This window comes from Siniperca chuatsi, linkage group LG17, assembly GCF_020085105.1.
Source record: "Siniperca chuatsi isolate FFG_IHB_CAS linkage group LG17, ASM2008510v1, whole genome shotgun sequence".
Classification (NCBI taxonomy): Eukaryota; Metazoa; Chordata; class Actinopteri; order Centrarchiformes; family Sinipercidae; genus Siniperca; species Siniperca chuatsi.
In genome coordinates this window covers 11,283,175-11,302,697 of record NC_058058.1, presented here as the reverse complement: position 1 = coordinate 11,302,697, position 19,523 = coordinate 11,283,175, and the positions used below count along the sequence as shown (strand labels likewise).

Below are 19,523 nucleotides of genomic sequence, written 5' to 3'. Positions count from 1 at the left end.
AAAAAGCTAGGAAGTGGACCTTGAGTTAAGAGTTTTATTGTCAAACTATTCTACTCTATTCTATGCTATTTGTCGCTTTACAGGTTACAAAACCTGGCCAATCATATTTCGCTTTGTTCACTCTTTGTCCAATAGCCTGTGAGCTTGTTAGATTGCGACAGAGAGAAAAAAGAAGTTTCCAAAATGGGGCTTGAAAGTACTATGGTCTGGTAAGAACTCTACAAATGCCTTTTTTGTGTGTAGTTTTTGACCTGTTAGCGCTTCATACAAAGACGTAATATATATTTACTCGATAAGGTAGTTCATAGACCTGAAGAAGGAAATGTTCCTGTCAACTGGGCTGATAATTGACCGTTGACGGCTAGCCGGCTAACGCAGTGTCGACTGGCTGAGTCATTGTAGCTAATGTTAGCTTAGATTTGCTGTCTTAATAAAGTATTTGTTGGGGCCGTAGCATTCACGACCACATTCATGAATGTTATTCTTTATAATTTATTGCTTTCTATCGGAATTATCAACTGACAACCTCTGATTTGAATTTTTCGACAAGTGACATATGTGGTGTCACCAATTGCTAACGTTAGCCCGCCGTGCTAATGTTGTTTTTTATATTGTAACGCCAGCTGTTAAAAACCTGTTATCTACTTCCCCCTTGAAGAAGACAATCCTTTCTACAGGGAGCTGATGGTGAAGAGGAAGTGAGATGTCTTACTAACGGAAACTAGCTACTAACTTAGGCCTAACTAGGTCTTGGTTGATATGGGAATGACCATAGACTGTATGGGAATGACATGTCAACTGCTAACGTTAGCTGGTTAGCTAAGTGATGTTTCAGAATCAGCTTTATTGTGTACACATACAAGAATAAGTTTCTCTGTGTGCTTACACATAGTTCCAAGAACAGTTTACAAGAAGACAGAAATAGACATACAGCTAAAAACAAGGACAACAAAGCTGAACAAAGATAGGTAAACATAAACCTTGAACTATTATGTAACTGTTACATACAAGTAGGTGAAAAAAATAGGTGTGTATATAAAAAGCAACAAAGACCGACAACATATGGTGTTGTCAAGTCAAGTTTATCAGCGCCACGTTAAACTGATATTTTCCCCTCAGTGTGGACAACAGTGAATACATGAGAAATGGAGACTTTCTACCAACGAGGCTACAGGCTCAACAAGATGCTGTCAACATTGTTTGCCACTCTAAAACACGAAGCAATCCAGAAAACAACGTGGGCCTCATCACCATGGCAAAGTAAGCTCTTGTTGTGATAATCCTCATATCACTTCAAAGCACAAGTAGTTTTGTATGCACATGGTTGCTGATGATGGATAACTGTGGATGTTTGTCTTTATGTTTTCATGCAGTAACTGTGAGGTCCTAACCACACTGACACCAGATTCTGGCCGCATCCTGTCCAAACTCCACGCTGTCCAGCCCAAAGGAAAGATCTGCTTCTGCACAGGCATCAGAGTGGCTCATGTGTGTAACGTGGATGTTTCTGGTTTTAATCATTTGTTTCAAACTTGAAAGACGGGCTCTACCTAGCAATTTCTTCATTGGTAAATAAGAGGTTTTGCTTTCTGCAGCAGCAGTTTTAGAGTGGCCATATTTTTGTTTTTTTTTTCCTGCGTAGCTGGCCCTAAAACACAGGCAAGGAAAAAACCACAAGATGAGGATCATTGCCTTCGTTGGGAGTCCTGTGGAGGATAATGAAAAAGATGTGAGTTTGAAGTCTTGTATCACATTTTGAGCCAATCCAACAGAGACATGTTGTTTTCCTACAAACACATCATAGCTTTAAGACACTCTCCCGCTGTCTACGTATGTCTGTCTTTCTTCATCTCTTCTTACTTCTGTACCAACCTGCTGATTCTGCAGCTTGTCAAGATGGCAAAGCGCTTGAAAAAAGAGAAAGTGAATGTGGATATTATCAACTTTGGAGAAGAGGTGAGGAATTCTCGGTTTATCTTCCACCGTACTACTATAAGGCAGAATAAATTAAAGTATAATATTGTATGTAATATTGATTTCCATATCTGACACTTCTTCCCATCCATAAATTGAGTTTTCAATTGGCCTTGCCATCTGTCTCCAACTGTTTATTCAGGAGGTGAACACAGAGAAGCTGACTGCTTTTATAAATACTTTAAATGGGAAGGAGGGGACAGGCTCCCATCTGGTCACAGTCCCTCCAGGTCCCAGTCTGGCTGATGCGCTGCTCTCCTCTCCCATCCTGGCCGGTGAAGGAGGTACTATGATGGGTCTTGGTGCCAGCGACTTTGAGTTTGGTGTGGATCCCAGTGCTGATCCAGAGCTAGCCCTGGTAAGCAATATATAGATGTTTGTGAAGTGCCAGCAAACTTTTTATACTACTACCTAGCATAAATATTGACTAAGATATATTGACTTGAGAGAGAAATTCAAGGGTTCTTTTAAAGCACACATTCATGTTTGTTGTGATAGCACCAAAAAAAAAATAGCATTTATAATTTATTACCTGATGATATACAGTAGTTGTACAAATACAGGGGAAAACTCAAATGCTTATCAGATATTCCATTCAAGACGTGCCTATGCTAACACCAATGTGTGAGATGCTGTTTACAAAGCAAATACATGTGTATTAGCTACTAGGAACCAGTTTGAGGTTAGAAACCACTCATCAACATGTAAAAACCCAATGTTATGCAGCACAGTGGGGTAATTAGAATAGCTAATTGTAGACTAAAAAGTGGATAGAAGTGGTGCCCTTTTATTTGCCTTTATTTCTCACTGTGCTGTCTCCGTGCAATCCTTTAGGCCCTGCGTGTATCAATGGAGGAGCAGCGACAGAGGCAGGAGGAAGAGGCCCGCAGAGCTGCTGCTGCTTCTGTAGCTGAGGCAGGCTTGCCCACACCCAGTGCAGATGGTAATTTGAATTTTCAAGTAGTTGCTTTCACTTATGAGACAGCGCTGATTATATTAATACTTAGGATTCGATAGAACTATGTTTTGATTGATTTTCTCATAGAATCAGAGGAGGCCTTATTGAAGATGTCAGTATCTCAGCCTGAGAGCGGTGCAGCAGTGCTTCCTGACTTCAGCAGCATGACAGAGGAGGAGCAGATAGCCTATGCCATGCAGATGTCTCTTGCTGGAGGAGGTAAGTTCCAGTTGATTATCATACAAATATATGCTCTTGCTATTACTTATGGCCACTCTTACATTTGCTAGTATGCCTGTTAAGATGATAAGTTCACTTGTTCTGTGAACAGAGTATGGAGAAATGGACACAGGAACCCCCATGGACACTGCAGAATCAGCCAAGGTGAGTCATCATATGATTTAAATTAAACTGTAAAACAATTGTGAAATGGGGCTCAGCTGGCCGTCATGTCTTCTCAATAGAGTTGCAAAGGGGGAGGAGATATTTCTGGCATCCAGGGTCCTGGATGTAAAAGTCTGGTTCTTTTTTTGCATAGACAAATTTTAGGTCACTGGCAGCTCTTCCTAGGCCTGAATGGACATGAAATTCCACTAGTTGAATCAACAATACAAACAAATGGGCAACTGCATTAGAAAATATCTGGTTCTTTGATTAAAAGAAAAAGTCAAAGGTGTACATAAAAATGTGTCGAATTAATTAGTCCAATTAACATCGTATCACTGAGATTTAAATCCTGTTGCATGCACTACGAAGGTAAAGGCTAAGTGAAAGGTAAAGATTATGCATAGTAGAAACCCAAAAATACATTTATTCTCAATTGCAACAACAAAACATTTTGAATTAGCGCTTATTCGCACCTCTTACTCTTTTATCCTCCATAACAATTGCTGCTGTGGCTCATGGGTTCTGATGATTTCTCACAAACAAAGTTGAAATAATTAAAACTGATGACTACAACATAGGCCTATGGTATTGTTAAATTATGCAGGAGAGTTCCATGTTTCTTTATTGTGGAAAATTGAGGATACCATGAGAAGAAAACTGAAATGAAAAGTTACAGTGGGGAAAAACACATCTGGACCCAGTGGATCCTCCCACTGAACAGCACTTCACATACAACATAAGCAGGCATTGTTTGGGATGTCACACGTGAAAATTTGGTGCTGATATCATACATATACATACACACATACATACATACATTTACCTTCACATGAGGCATGGCCAAATCATGGACCTATTGGATCTTAAAACCACTTAAATGAAGACCTAATCGATTGTATCCTATATTGTAATTGAACAGGAGGAAGACGACTATGATGTGATGCAAGACCCAGAGTTCCTTCAGAGCGTCTTGGAGAACCTGCCTGGTGTTGACCCGAACAACGAGGCCATCCGCAACGCCATGGGCTCCCTGGCCTCACAGACAGGAAACAAGCCAGATGGCAAAAAGGATGAAGAGAAGAAGAAATGAGGAACAAAGAGACTTCAAACATCGACTAGAAAAACACCCGAACAATTGCAGACTAATGCCGATTACTTTAATATACAAAAAGATTGCTGAAGCATCGTCTGACTGACAGCCCAGCATGAGACAGCACTCTCACATTTAATACTTCTTTCGTTTCCTGTCAGACACTCAAAAGCACCAATATGACAGAAATAAAGAAATACCTACAGTACTGAATGACTAGTGTAAATTCTGACTGCCCAGTGACATAAATTGATATAATCTTAAAAATGTAATATGTGCTTACTCTCAAATTGCTTTGCGCTCTTTACCCTACATTTTCTCTACATGCTATAATTACTGATAATTGATCAGAAGAGAGAAGACTTTGTGATGACAGGCTCTTAAACTAAACAGTTAGCCACACTCCTGTCATGTTTGTGTTTTTTTGCAATAAAAGCTATGTGTAAATATGTTGCCTTTTGGTGTTTTTGTTGCCCTCAGAAACTCAGTGTTGACTGCTGTGAGTACATTGGGAAGACAAAAAGGTGTGATCATGGCAAACCATCAGTTTTATGCAGAGACCTCTGTCCCAACTTCACATGGTTCGCATGGTGTTCAAAAATAGCCTGGAAAGGACATTTATTAATGTTTTATGTCATGCACAGTAGAAATAAATATACGTGTCGTTTGCAGCATCCTCCATGCATTTTTCCAGCGCTATCACAGCCTGATAGGATGTCTCGGGTCATGTGACGGGAAGCAAAGCATTTTCAGCTGAAAACGAGCTAGGATAGTCGGGAATCGCATATCCAGGTAAACAATCAAAATACATGAAATATTAAACGAAAATCCCCATCTCACCCATCCTCTTGTGTGACATCGTCGACCCTACGAGCAACGGGTAGTTATCGCTGTCAAACCACACCTCAGCAAACCGCTCCAGTTGCTTTTTTATGGCGAACGCTAGCTAGTTAGCTAAATGACCCCTCTCTGTCTTGGCTGGAGCTCAGTGGCCAGCTAGCCAGACTCAGTCGGGAAGGAATAACGTTAGCTCATAATAACCGAGGTCGCTGCTACGAAACGTTGTCCCGGTTGAACTGTTTCTCAAATAGTCATTGCTGCAGCATGCACGAAATTGTTGAAGCAGGGGTTCCCATTCATAGGAAATTAGTACTGAACCTGTTACCAGAGGAGGGTTTGGTTGCAGAAACGCCGTTGCTAGTGCGCTAGCTGGCTAATGTAAATGCTAGTGCAGGATCCTTGTTGCTTAGCTAGCTTCCCTAATAACAAGCTAACCTGCTGTAGCTTGTCACTTTGTGTCAAAAGAAGGTGCGTGCAAGAAATTTTATGCGCGGAATTTACCTCGAAAATATACATTTTAATGACCATTGAGGATTTTAATATTTTGTATGCTGAGGTTTTTTGCAGGTATTATGCTAGCAAGGCAGAGCTAAGGTTGATGGACAACAGGCAGATTCATTCTAGTGTATTTTGTTGCCTTCTTCTACCATGTCTATGAATTTGTTTTTACAGGAGTTAATCCCGGTATGGGGGACATGAAGACCCCAGATTTTGATGACCTGTTGGCAGCATTTGACATTCCTGACATAGATGCCAAAGAGGCCATCCAGTCTGCACCAGATGAGGCAGAGGGACCCCATGGAGCTGCGGGCGCACCTCTGGGAAAGTCGGATAGTGTGGTGGGCGTTGGGTCATCCTTGAGACCACCGAGCCCCTCAGACCCCCAGGCGGACACCTCAATTGTTAGTGTGATTGTGAAGAATAAAGTACGCCTTGAGACCGTAGATGGAGGGGAGGGAGACACAGACCAGGACCCTATCGATGTGATCGCAGGGGTAGATGTAGGTCCTAGACTAGGTGCGTGTGCCCCTGGAATGGCTGAATCTGAGGCTCTCAACCACAACGGTTTTGGAGCGTCTGGTGTCTCCACGCCCCTTCCCCTCAGCCAGGCCCAGTCTAACGGAGCGCCGTGGTCCATGAACACCCCTAAAGTGTCAGAAGCAGCAGGTGCGGGTGCAGCCAAGTCTCACAAGCAGGGCGGGAATATTTTCAACAGACTTAAACCGCTTGTGGCGCAGGGATCTGGAGATCCAGTGGGCCGGGCCCGGAAGATGCAGCTTCTACAGCAGCAGCACCAGCAGCAGCAAGATACAGGCCAAGAGAGGGCAGATGGGGTCAAAGCATCATTACCTTCATCTTCCTCTCTATCAGCTGGCTCATCTCCTCTGGCTGCAGGTGGGCCCGTCGGATTAGCCTCGCCTTTCTTTCCGCCTTCCAAGCCTCTGCTTCCCACTCCACCTTCTGCCCTTTCATCACACCCGCTCCACTCATCTCAGCCTTTTAACGGAGCTCCAAAAGTTGGCCCTGCTGGATTTCAGCACCAGCAGATGGAGGAGGATGATTCTGACCCTGATTTGGGGAGTCCACTGGTGATCCAAGAGAACCCAGAATCCCCGACTTGTACTCAACTGAGCCGACGTTACAAGTCTGACTCTGTCTCCACTCAGCCCACATCCTCTACTGCATCTCACCCTAAACCTGGGGACACCCCTTCAGGGGCATCTCTGACTTCAACACCCCAGTCTGGCTCAACAGAGAGTCCCCAGCTGGAGGACAGGCATCCAGAACATGTCATAGAGGAGAGAGACTCACCAGAGAGTCCTGAACCAGAGATGCCGAAATCAACTGCTCAAGTTGCAGCTAAGAGGTGCTCCAGCCCTGCATTGGCCTCCACTCCCCCTCCTCCTGAACTGCGGGAGCCCAAAGAGGAGGAGGAAGAGATGGAAGTGGGGAATGGGATAGAGAAGGTCGTTGATGGAAAAGCTGACAAGGGAGAAAATGCGAGAACAAGCGAGGAGAAGATGGAGGTAGATGATGGCAAGCCTAAACCTCCTTCCACTGACGGAGAAGCAGGCATTTCTGCGCCTGCAGCTTCTGGAGCTCCATCCCGACCCCTCAAAGTCAGAATAAAAACAATTAAAACCTCCACAGGTGGAATCACTAGAACTGTCACAAGGGTAGCGCCTAAAGGTGGTGCTGCAGGGAAAGGTTTGGACCCTAAAGCTCAAACTGGGGAACGTAAGGTGTTAGGAAACAAGGCCCAAAAACTTGAAGCTGCCCCTGGTCACATGACAACAACATCCCAGAAAGTAAGTGCTCTCAATTCTCTGCCTGTGTCTACACTCGCAGCCAGCAGCGTCATGCTAGCTGCCGCCACGAAGGTCCAAAACAAAATGGCTGCATCTGACAAGGCCAAGGTTTCTGCCACTGCCGTTAGCATCACTAAATCTGCTGCCCTGCCTGTAACTCCCGCCGTGGCCTCCTCTCCCAAGTTCTCAGTTGCTGCTGGTGGGATTAGTGTCCGTACAGCCACTAATAAGACCGCTAACGGAGGTAGCAGCACCATCATAGGCGGCACCCTCCAGCCAAACAAACCTGCCTCCATCGTCAACAGTACAGGCGCTGTCATCTCCCGCAGTCAGTCGAGCCTGGTAGAGGCTTTTAACAAAATCCTGAACAGTAAGAACCTTTTGCCGAGCTACAAGCCCGACCTATCAGCACCTCCACCACCTGAGTGGGGTCTCCCTCTTCCAGCCACAGGGTACCGCTGCCTGGAGTGCGGAGATGCTTTTGCCCTGGAGCGCAGCCTGGCTCGACACTACGACCGCCGATCACTCCGCATCGAGGTGACCTGCAACCATTGTGCTAAGAGGCTGGCCTTCTTCAATAAGTGCAGCCTGCTGCTGCATGCCAGGGAGCATAAGGAGCGTGGGCTGGTCATGCAGTGCTCACACCTGGTCATGAGGCCTGTCACTGTAGAGCAGATGATTGGACAGCAGGACATAACACCCATTGGTGGTAAGTAGGGCTCCAGCTAATGATTATTTGAATTATCGGTTAATCTGCTGTTTATTTTCACAATTAATTAATTAATCATTCAGTCAAAAAATCATATCATCACAATCACAATCTCATAGAGCCCAATACAACGTCCTGAAAATGTCTTATTTTGTCCGACTGAAAGTCCAAAACCCAACGATATACAATTTACAATATATAAAACAGAGATAAGCATAAAATTTTCACATTTGGAGGAGTAGGAAACAGAGGATAGGATAAATGACAAACGACTGATTATCAAAATTGTTGATGATACATTTTTTGTCAGTCGACTAATGAAGTAATCAACTAATCATTGCAGCCCTAGTATAAGTTTTGCATAAATGCCATTTTTGGCATTATTTTGTATTGTATCTGTTGATCGACTAATCTTTTCAGCTCTACATCATACATTTTTATTTCTGTTAGTGTAAAGAGTCATTTAAGAACAACAAAAACATGTTAGTCTGATAATATTTCATGAAAAACATCATCATTCATTTGTGATTCATCTCCATTGACCACGTCCCATTTGTGTCTTCTGATTTCCACCGTTGGCTGACCAGGCCTGCTCTCCTCTTCGTCCTCCTCTCCTCCAGTCTCCTCTCCTTCTACCACACCCGGGGGCCCCGCCGTCTCTGCCAACTCCAGCCCAATGAAGGATGCTTCATCTCCAGCAACAGCCCAGCCTCGACCGGTCCGCCGTGCACCTCAGGGCCCCCAGGCACTGATGCCTCTGCCTTGCAAGAAGGCAGAGGGGCTGCAGTACAACAACTTCAAATGTCCAGAGTGCCAAACGCAATTCTCTGGCAAGGCTGAGCTGGTCACCCACTTTCAGCAGATCAGAGCTGCTCCCAACTCAGTGAGTCTTTGTTTCGTGCTGCTGATACCTGCTGTTATGAAATGCTGGTGGTCAGTGATTGTTTTATTCAGATTGTCAGATCAGATTGTTTCCCTTTCTCCTGTTTCAGACATGTACGCAATGCTCGCCTCCCATGATGCTGCCTAACTCGTGTGCCGTGTCCGCCCACCAGAGGATCCATAAACACAGAGCGCCTCATGTCTGTCCAGAGTGTGGCGGCATCGCCCGGCAGGCCAGCTTCCAGACCCACCTGGAGGAGGCCTGTCTGCACTTTGCCAGGCGCATTGGATACAGGTGTGGAGACGCTTCACAAAACCATCATTAAGATCTGTCATCATATCCCATATTTTTAAAGTTTGCTAAATGATCCTATAATATTATTTCAAGTGAATTCTAGGCTTTGATTTAATACCCCGACAAAGAGAGAGAGCACAGATAATTTACTTCAGATAGGCCAGTTTTTTTTTTTGTTTGTTTTTTTTTAGATGACCCAGGGCACTAGGGGGGAAAAAACAAACTTAATTGAATTCTGGTTAGGCCAGCTTGAATGCTTTAAAAACTTAGTTTGTCCTGTGGTTAGCATCATCAACAGCTCTTAAAAACCTCAGTATTCATTTAGTTTCTAAATTTAACAAAGACTCAGATCTCAATTTATACAACTGCTGTTATAGATCTGAGAAAATATGATCACCATTTTGATTTATTTTCAGTAACCAGTAGGCATGCACAACATACCAGTCATCATTGTTGTAAATTAAGCATAAGCATACTATATGCAACTTGTCTTGTTGGTTAAATTGTATATTTTATCAATTTTGCATTTTACATTTTCTGTACGAAATGACTAATTTTGCAGTTTGCCAATAGCTTACATTGGGCATCAAGTGCAAACACAAAACACTTGTCTACTGATGTAATTTGAGATCTGTCTGTAGTGTACTTTTTAGGGTATACACACCCGAGACAGATTTGAAAATGTTCATATCACTGAATATCAACTCAAGTACATTTCTATAAAAATGTGTTTGTCTAAGAGCCATAATACATCATACTGTGTATCATGATCTTGTCTAGGTGCTCAAGCTGCCAGGTCGTGTTTGGAGGGTTGAACTCAATCAAGTCCCACATTCAGACTGCTCACTGCGAGGTCTTCCACAAGTGCCCCAGCTGCCCCATGGCTTTCAAGTCTTCCCCTAGCGCCCAGAGCCACATCAGCACCCAGCACCCAACGCTCACTGGAGGACAGGCCAAGTACGTGTTCTACTTCTACCAAAACATTTTCAACTCGCATGTAGAGAAATATCTTCAAAGGATGTTTGAAAATTATGGTCACGTTTTGGAAATAGATCCCTAAAATATGAATTCTTTTGTCTGTATTTTTCTCCTTTTGCAGAATGATCTACAAGTGTGTGATGTGTGATACGGTTTTTACCCAAAAACCCTTGCTGTACATGCACTTTGACACTCATTTAGCCAAGCAAAAAGTACACGTGTTCAAGTGTCCTGACTGCACCAAGCTCTACGCCCAGAAAGGATCAATGATGGAGCATATTAAGGTGTGTTTTCTGATGGGTAAACATTCAGAGATCATAGATTTTAGATATTAATTTGAATAGATACAGCATAATGTCACTGCAAATCATGAATTAGCCTTTTTGCCTTAATTTGTTGCCCATTCTTTGCTTTCTACAGTGAATGTGGTGTCAACAAAGGCATACAGCAATTTCTTGGTTCGGTCTTAGCAAGGTTCCTCTCCGGTGACCTTGTCCTAAGTTCTATACCAAGTACAGTAGTTGCTTTAGTAACAGAAATAAGTTTTTGTGGGTCAGATTATCTTTTTGTGTGCAGTTAGAGTAGTTAAATGAATTCATTTCGAATGCTCTGTATATCTTTCTGTTCTCTCACACTTGAATGTTGTCCCTCCAGACCGCTCACAGAGGACCTTCAGCCAAACAGACAGAGCCTCAGTCCGATGCTTCTAACCCTGCCTCAGCCCCGGCCAACGCTTCCGGTCCCTCTGGCGTCAAATCAAAATCCTCTGGAAAACCTGACAACTCTGACGGAGAGGACTGGGGGCGGGAACAGGAGGAGGAAGAAGAAGAGGAGGAAGACGACGATGATGACGATGCGGACGAGGACTACGAGGCTCCAGGGACACACCCGACCTCCACGGGGGGCAGCAGTCAACCCCCCGCCCAGACTGAGTGGACGTGTCCCCAGTGTCAGGCCACCTTCACTGACAACGAAGACTATCTGAGTCATGTGAAGATGGAGCACGGCAAGGTGTGGCATACTACCTCTATTATTTATTTTCGACTTATGTATTGAATGGGCTTCAGTGCACCAAATCTGAACTGTTTAACTAGCTACTAGTATTTTGTGGATGGAAAATGACCTCTTATGTGGAAGGTAAAGCGGAAAAAGAACCACCCATACTGGATGGTGTGGGTATGGGTGGAGGCTGTTGTTCATTTCCTGTCCGTACTGTTGCACATTTGACTGAGACTTACTATCTTTTTATGTTATCTCCCTCTGCCTCTCTGTGTGTGTGCTGTCAACTCCAAAGTTCCCTTGTCGTATTTGTGGAGGCACGTTCAGCACGTCTTCCAGCCTGAGACGTCACGAGCGTGTCATTCATGAGGGCAATAAGAGAGTCTTCCATTGCCAGTAAGTCATTTTAGCTTTCATCAAATACATGTTTTATAGTTTGTCAGACACAAACTTACTCACAACTAAAGATTTTAATGTTTTCCTCTTTTTCAATTTTTTTTCTAAAAAGAAAAAAGTTTTACTTTATTTAGGCATGTAAACTAGTGGAGGTAGACTGATAAATCCGTCATATTAGCTGATTGCAGATATATCAGTATTGTGCAATTGTTGCCCGATAAGTAACAGAAAATTGTAGAACAGAAATGCCAAACTAGGTTTGAAGTCATTCAGAAACAGTGATACCATTACATAGTTTGTCCACCAGAGAGCACTGACAAATGCAATGTGTCACAATTCTTTAAAAAAAACAAAACTAAGGGATCCTTATCAAAATAGTTATGTTAGTTTAAGTTTAAGTTATGTGTTTATGTTAAAAATTACTGTTGGCCAATATATATTTATGAGATTTTTTACAATATTGATATCAGTATAGGCCTCAAAAATTCAGTATCAGTCAGGATATATTAATTAGGCCTAGAATTTCTATAATCTAGTGTAATCTCAGTGCTGAATGAAGTGATTTAACCCTGCCTAATTTCTTTCCAGATATTGCACAGAAGGCAAACGAACCTTTGGCAGTCGGTTTTTACTGGACAAGCATATTCGGCTCCATCACAGAACCACAGATGGACAGGTGAGTCCAGACAGTGTAGTATAGTTCTCTCTGTTTCTGGACAGTAATTCTAAGCAGGCTTTGTAATGTTCACACTGGAAAGTGACAAAATTAGGTTTACTTAAAAAGTCAGTATGCATACTTAAAAAGACCTTGATTTGTGAGTCTGCTGTTAGTGTACACTATTGTCCCACAATGCAATGCACAAAAGAAATGGAAAAGCTGCTCATGGCTGGAAGAAATACAAATAAATTGCAGGTGATGGTGTGACGGCTACAGAAAACCAAAAATAGGTATAAATCTTTGGAAAGACATTTTGTTTTCTCTTTGTGAAGTTTAACGTACAGTGAAAAAAATCACTGATTGCTTGTCAGTGTAAATATTGCATAATTTCCTGTTATTATAAAACAGTAAAGTTTTTGTATTCTAACTGCAAAAACAGTATACTGTATTCAATTATTATGTAGTACGTAAAGTGGAATTGTTCAGTTTATTAGTAATTTTAGGATTTTTTTATGTTTTGTTTTTTGTTTGTTTGCTTTTGGGCGTGCGGGCTGTGTAAGTTATAAAAGTTGTATACTGTCTTTGTTATTAATTATATGTAATATGGAATTTGGACACAGCAATAGTGTTTATCAAGATATAAATTCCCCTTTTTGCTTGCCTTTTGTATCAATACTGCAAATGTTTAGTCTGTCTCCCTTTTTGTGTCCTCAGGGTCCCCCCATGACCAGGAAGCGTGCAGCCACAGGGGGAGAAGGACCAGGTAGCTCCTCAGAACAAGACGGTGAGAGCGGACCTCCTGGAGGCAGGGCAGGGGACGAGGAAGAAAACACCACTGAGGACGGTGAGGAGGGTGCAGGTCCTGCAAAGAGAACCAGGGCTTCCATTGCATCGTCATCGTTGGCACCCAACGAGCTGGAGGAGGAAGACAACATTTTCCGTTGCGTCCCCTGTGGCTTCTCCACCGAGGACGGGGCGGAGTTTCAGCGCCACATCCCCCAGCATCGGGCCGACACAGCCTCCTTCCAGTGCCTGCAGTGCGGCGTCTGCTTCGCGTCGGCAGGCTCTCTCAGCAGGCACCGCTTCATCACTCACCGCGTGCGGGACACCCAGAGCGACGCAGACCGCAGCACCCCACGCGCTCACGGCTCTCCCGACGGCTCGCCCGCCTCCTCCCCTCAGGCACAGGGCGAGGACGGAGAGGGGAATCTGAGCTGCAAGGTGTGCGGCCGGCGTTTCGACAAGGCCTCGGACCTCAACACCCACTTCAGGACCCACGGCATGGCCTTCCTCACCGCACACAAGACAGACAAGCCCCAGTAGAGAGCGGGCGGGTCCTCTGAGACCGACAGATCATCTACAACGAGGAGTCGAGGGTCACGACGGAGGAGAGAGGCTGTAGAATATGAATGTTGATCCTGAGATGAAACAGAGCTGCTTCCTCTGCAGTTTTTTTTTTTAGCCACTATAAACAGTTTAACTCCATCTATGGCACCTCTTCTGTGCAATTGTAATTGCATGTTTGATCATGTTACTGGTCACGTGACTGTACACACCTGTGATAGACTCTTGAGTGGAAAGGCTCTCAAACAGCCCGCCCGAGTAAAGCATTTATATATCAGCCATACTGTATCTAATATGTCTTGTCCTTCCTTTTCAGTCACTCTCACTCTGCACTGACTGTAGCCACCTGCCTGTTTTATCATGTAACACACTTAAATACATACACCTCTCACTGTACTCCTGACAGCTGTAGTGCCGATATTTTTGTACTTTACATTGTTCATGGTATTCATACTTGTTTGCCTCAAGTCCATGCTCATTTTTCTGGAATTAGATCAGTTTTACCGTCTCCAGAGGCCGGTACGACGGATTTCAAGCCAAGATCTCAAGATGTCTGAAGCATGAGTGAGTGTTTAGAGAATTTGACACTGACTTTTATGTTGCTCTAATATTTATTTATACGAAACACATTACTGCTGTTGGTATTTGTTTGAGTCAGTTGCGTCAAATCTTACCTGACATGGTGCGATTTACCTGCAAGAGAGACATGAGATGAGAATCTTTGAAGGCATTTTATTAGGAGACGAGGTTACTGGAGGTCTGTAACCTGTGTAGTGTGAATAATGTGTGATGTTGTTAATCGTTAAACTAGAAGAAAAGGAGAGGTCAGGCTTCCTGCTTGTAGTATGTGAGTACGAGTTTTGCCATGTAAATACATATTACACTAAAAGAAAGCGTTCTGGTTTTAGTAACTTGCTATGATAATGTGAATACGTATAGTATTTGTACTTGTACTTGTACTGTTCCCTTTTTTTTCTCCAAACAATTTCAAGTTTAAAAGAAAAAAAGAATCCCCCCCCCCCAGAGGTAGCTATTCATTGTAATTACAAAGCAGAGGGAGAGTGAGGGGGTTGTGTTGTCTTAATGTGTATGAATACAAATGTTTATCTCTTTGAGACGGTTCTTTTTTATCTACAGAATCAGTGCTTGCTGTAATCACATTTCTTTTGTATGTTTCAAAAACGGCCTTCATGGTCACAGGATGGAGGCGTATGAGTAGATTTTTTTTTTGTTTGTATCTTTTATATGTCATATCATATTTATATAGCTCAATTTCCATGGTTGTGGTCTGCTTGCTGAAATGCCATACACTTTTGTGCTGTTTCGAAATAAATGTGTAAAAGAGATGCAGAATTGAGGGTCGCATTCAGAGCAGTGTTTGCATCTTCTGTTTACAGTTCTCTGTTCATATTGCATTCACCTAGAATTCATATTTTTGATTAACAAGACAAAGAGTCTACAACCATCCTAGCAGCTCTGAGTCTGTACTGAGGCACAGTGGTATGTTGAGCTAAATGCTAACATGCTCTCAATCAAAATGCTAAGATGCTGATGATGTTTATCTTAGTTTAGTGTGTTAACATGCTAACATTTGCTAATTAGCACTAAACCCAAAGTACAGCTGAGGCTGAATGGAATGTCAGTTTTGCAGGTATTTGGTCCATAAACCAAAGTATTGGAAAAATTAAAAGTCAGAAGTCAGGGGATCACTAAAGTCATTAGAATTCATCCTGAGGAGAAGATGAATGTCTGTACCAAATATCATGGTAATCCATCCAATAGTTGTTGACGAAAGTGGCAGAAACTAGATTTAGTTGTGCTTGCACATGTAATTATGCTACCAAACAGGTTTTCTGCAATCACAACCAATCTACTTGTTCTAATAAATCAGTCACAGACATTTATAAAGACAGTTTCAGTGGGTATCCACAGCATTTACTGTATACATGACTTTTTTTCTCTTTAATTTTAACACTACATTTTACTACTGGGCTTTTCACAGTCTAGCTCCACGCCCTCTAGCTCTGTCTTGCCCTCAGTGGCCTCCTGACATGAGGTCTGGAGCTCAGACCGACTGGGAGGATGGTGGACTTCAATCATCAGCTCGTAGATCAATGTTCCCAGCAGCGCCCCGACACAGGGAGCCCCTATGGGTACCCACCACCAGCCACCTCCAGCCCTGCAAAGACAAGTAAGGTTACATACAATCAGACTTTCCTTTAAATGAATTAACATGGGGCAACCAAGTTCAAATTGCATGGTTTAAATATACAGATAAAAATCAATGCCCTGAGTGAAACTACGAACTTGAAAACATCCACTCCCCAGCCAGCGATGTATGTGAACAATCGAGGTCCAAAATCCCTGGCTGGGTTGAGGGCGTAGCCGCTGTTGGAGCCCATTGAGATGCCAATAACCAGCACTGCTGCTCCCACCAGTACAGGCTGAAGATTGTCAGGGAGGGAGCTGTTCCTCTGGTCCCCAAGAGCCAGGACACACAGCAGCAGGGCAGCTGTGCCTATCACCTGAATAACAGGGAAAGTGTTACGTCTAGGCACAAAGGTAGTTGTGTGCACATCCTGTCCTATATTTAGGCCAGGAGCAGAATAACAGATTCACTGAAGTAAAAACGAAAGTAGACACTTGATTAAAGCTCTCAAGACGTCATTGGACTGAAAAAAAAGGCATCGTTTCCTGGTTGGGTCAAAACACAGCCTTTTTCCTGTCCAGTTATGTACCACTGTGGACATTAAGGCAACATCTACTATAGTGGCCTCCAAGGTTATATTACAACCACAGTTGTCTCAGAATAGTAGGCCAACAAGTAAATCCAAGTTAAAAGAAATACCCTCAGCATGTAAAAAAGCCTTCATACAAGTATAACATGCATTATAAAAACAGGAGCATCTCTATATTTGTAAGTTTGGGCAGTGAGTGCTTTCAAGTGGATGCCTAGTGGTGAGACCACATTACAGTACATAACCTATGATGTTCAAACCTTTTTTGGTGATTTGGCTGGTGACAGATTCAAGTGACTTTTAAAAATCTTAATTAATTCACACTGATGGGAGTGACTGACCTGGTCCATGACACCTCCCCACACACTGAGGTAGTCAGCTGGGTAGGTGGAGAATATGCCTGCTGTGGCAGTGGGACCCGTCACTGTCAGCTCACCTCCGCTGTACGCCCAGATGGCATCTGCAAACATCTCATCGTACATGCGAAAACACACAAAAACACATGCACCATTAGCAGACTTTTATTCATACTAAACAATAAAGAATACATCTGGTGATATTCTATATTTTTATTGTCAACAAATCTCATGAAAAGACCAAAACCAACAAAGAACTGGTTCTACTAACAAGTGTTGTCTGTGTTGCCAAAGCCTAATATAGCTTATTCCTCTGTGCCATAGACCTGTTGTTCCACAATGTTGCACTGGGTGACATATTCCTTTACCACAATGAACATGGGCACTTCTGAGTCAATCCTGCATACACAGCCTTACTACCAACTGAAGCACATGTATATTAATCCACAGATAAAAATAGTCTCTAACAAATCTATTTCCTGTAATTTGAGTAACATTTGCTAAAAACCACAGTGCCCAGCTGTTTTTGGAAATTAGACAGAGTTGGGAAGTTCCAAAGTATTGAGGGACAGACTAATGCACTGTTGGTTTTGGTCTTTTAATGAGATAAGTTGGCAATAAGAAAAATAGCGCCCACCTTATCCTTTAATATGAACCTTCCCCTTGTACCTATAGAGAATTGCTTCTAGTGTACTATTTGGAAGATTCTTATTGCAGATCATTGTTGAAAACTCACCGTAGTACTGTAGGCCAACGGTGGCTGCAGCCAGAAAGGCTCCAAGCACTTGGAAGAAGACATAGAAAGGTAGCTTTATCCAAGGGTGTCTTCCCAAAACGCACAAGCTCAGAGATACAGCCGGGTTCAGATGGGCACCTTATGGATGAAAATAATCAAGAGTTCAGGTCTGAAATGAAACATTTCATAATTTAAAATGATAGATTTTTTGTGTCCTGAAATTTTTAAATACCCTTTGCATTTACATATAAATCTACCATCAAGAACTTTTGACCTGCACAATGAATGAAAGGTGATATTATATATACAGTAATACAGGCATTTCTGTTGTTGTGCACAACTTAGGGACTGTAGAAAAATGATTAGGGGCGGAGAAGGGGTCAGAAAAGGGGGAGAGTTTGGTCATTTTTCTTTTGGCTGAAGGCAGGGTAGTAGTTTTTGGGAGAGCCTCATTTTTTCATGTCCTAAATGTATATTTTATTTCAGTCTTCCTGCAATATCGTTGATAGTTAAATAAATAATTAGATCAAAAAGACAACTTTCCATGGTTCTTAAAATGCCATATGCAGAGGAAAATAGTTATGTCCCTGTATCAGGGTTGTTATTAATGTGTACATTGGTGGCGCACATTATTAAATTATCTGTATTTAAAGTTCCTTTTAAAAAAGAGTACTCCACCGCATTGCATTCATAACACTGTTGGACTCACAATGCGCAGTTTAAAAAAGGATCAAAATCAATGCACCAGAACCCACGATAGTCTTTTTTAATTTCACACATTCTTCTTCTCTTGACAAAACTTGGCACCTACATTACCCACAATGCAACTCGACCACTTCAGCCCCAACCAACATCACTTGAGGCAGTTTATCACACAGCTCCCTCTGGAGCCACAAAAGGCTTAATACAACTTTTTCACATTTGCAGTAGTACTCCACAACACCTGTAAACAGACTTTGATGTGTACAGTTTATTATCTTTTATGATATTAAGTTTTAAACTGGGGTTCAAAGAACACATTAATAACCTCTGGGGGACTTGCTTTTTTTTTTTTTTTTTTTTTTATAAACAAAGTGAAACATGAGGTTCAGGTTCACCTCTCTAATAGTTTTCATACAGTCCCTCACCTGAGACTCCACGAGACACAAAGATCCCAAATGTTACTCCCAGAGCAAAACCCAGATTGATTGACAGGTACTGCCCCTTCTTATCTTGAGTTGTGGTTACCTGGGCAACGGAGCCACATCCAAACAGCTGCAATTACATGAGATGAAGAGTTGTATTAGAAGAATATATATTAAAAAAAACAACAACAACAACCTGAAAACAATCTGCATGACTTTACAATGAATTAAAAAAAAAAATTAAATAAACTCGCAGTATTCCAGATGTGATGAAACTTTGATTTAGGCACTGAAACTTACTATTCACACAGAAAAGTTAAGCAAGTTCTTGCACAGGTAAGCAAACACACAGCATTGCCTTGGTATATAATCTCTTTATTATTATTTTTATGAACTTGATTGCCACGGATCCTGCTTTATGATTTGTGTTGTAAATGTTCATTGCCCTGACAGGTGAGACACACAAATATCACTGCTTATTCCAAATCACTGATGAGCAACACTTGCACCACCCTCGCTCTGTATCCTCCCCCTCACTCGCTTGCTGACTGGCACCCTCTCTTTCATTCTGTCTGTCTGTCTTTCAGGCCAAAGTCCTTGGTTATCTATTGTGTGGATTCACTAGCTGTTTCAAAACAAGAGAGTAAGCATGTAATTGTTTTAGGAAACTATGTTAAATACTTAATGCTGAGTTTACTTATCAAGTGAGAATTTTGCATTAACTAGTAGAGAAGAATTTCATTGTTTTCT

General features: G+C 42.5%; 3 protein-coding genes and 1 non-coding gene across 7 annotated transcripts in view; 3 read left to right on the top strand and 1 right to left on the bottom strand.

Moving 5' to 3' along the window:
- Positions 1–65: 65 nt before the first annotated feature.
- LOC122864897 (26S proteasome non-ATPase regulatory subunit 4) lies at positions 66–4,858 on the top strand. The gene is made up of 10 exons (XM_044172660.1): positions 66–209; positions 1,120–1,260; positions 1,374–1,488; positions 1,643–1,729; positions 1,888–1,956; positions 2,117–2,332; positions 2,809–2,917; positions 3,020–3,151; positions 3,264–3,316; positions 4,239–4,858. The coding sequence occupies exons 1-10, from the start codon at positions 184–186 to the stop codon at positions 4,407–4,409; spliced, it is 1,119 nt and encodes a 372-aa protein (XP_044028595.1). The 5' UTR covers positions 66–183; the 3' UTR covers positions 4,410–4,858.
- Positions 4,859–5,066: 208 nt separating this feature from the next.
- Positions 5,067–15,188, top strand: znf687b (zinc finger protein 687b). 4 transcript variants are annotated; one of them, XM_044172646.1, is made up of 10 exons: positions 5,067–5,201; positions 5,922–8,267; positions 8,888–9,150; positions 9,260–9,444; positions 10,225–10,401; positions 10,544–10,706; positions 11,077–11,433; positions 11,717–11,817; positions 12,406–12,493; positions 13,190–15,188. In XM_044172646.1, exons 2-10 carry the CDS (start codon positions 5,936–5,938, stop codon positions 13,796–13,798), a joined length of 4,275 nt encoding a protein of 1,424 aa, XP_044028581.1. In that variant the 5' UTR covers positions 5,067–5,201; positions 5,922–5,935; the 3' UTR covers positions 13,799–15,188. The 4 variants fall into 4 exon arrangements, with proteins under 4 accessions (XP_044028581.1, XP_044028578.1, XP_044028580.1 ...); XM_044172643.1 differs by having other exon boundaries at positions 8,855–9,150; XM_044172645.1 differs by having other exon boundaries at positions 5,160–5,289; positions 8,855–9,150.
- Positions 10,807–10,942, top strand: LOC122865083. The gene has a single exon (XR_006375390.1). It is a non-coding gene; the product is annotated as a small nucleolar RNA SNORA13 (small nucleolar RNA).
- A 535-nt stretch (positions 15,189–15,723) lies between the features above and the next one.
- The window catches only part of aqp10b (aquaporin 10b), a 4,473-nt gene continuing 673 nt past the window's right edge, over positions 15,724–19,523 (bottom strand). Inside the window, exons 2-6 of the mRNA XM_044172659.1 lie at positions 18,777–18,903; positions 17,650–17,787; positions 16,899–17,017; positions 16,127–16,344; positions 15,724–15,998 (exon numbers count right to left, since the gene is read on the bottom strand). Coding sequence (XP_044028594.1) covers positions 15,794–15,998; positions 16,127–16,344; positions 16,899–17,017; positions 17,650–17,787; positions 18,777–18,903 — 807 coding nt within the window. The 3' untranslated portion in view covers positions 15,724–15,793. The remainder of the gene's footprint in view (positions 15,999–16,126; positions 16,345–16,898; positions 17,018–17,649; positions 17,788–18,776; positions 18,904–19,523) is intronic.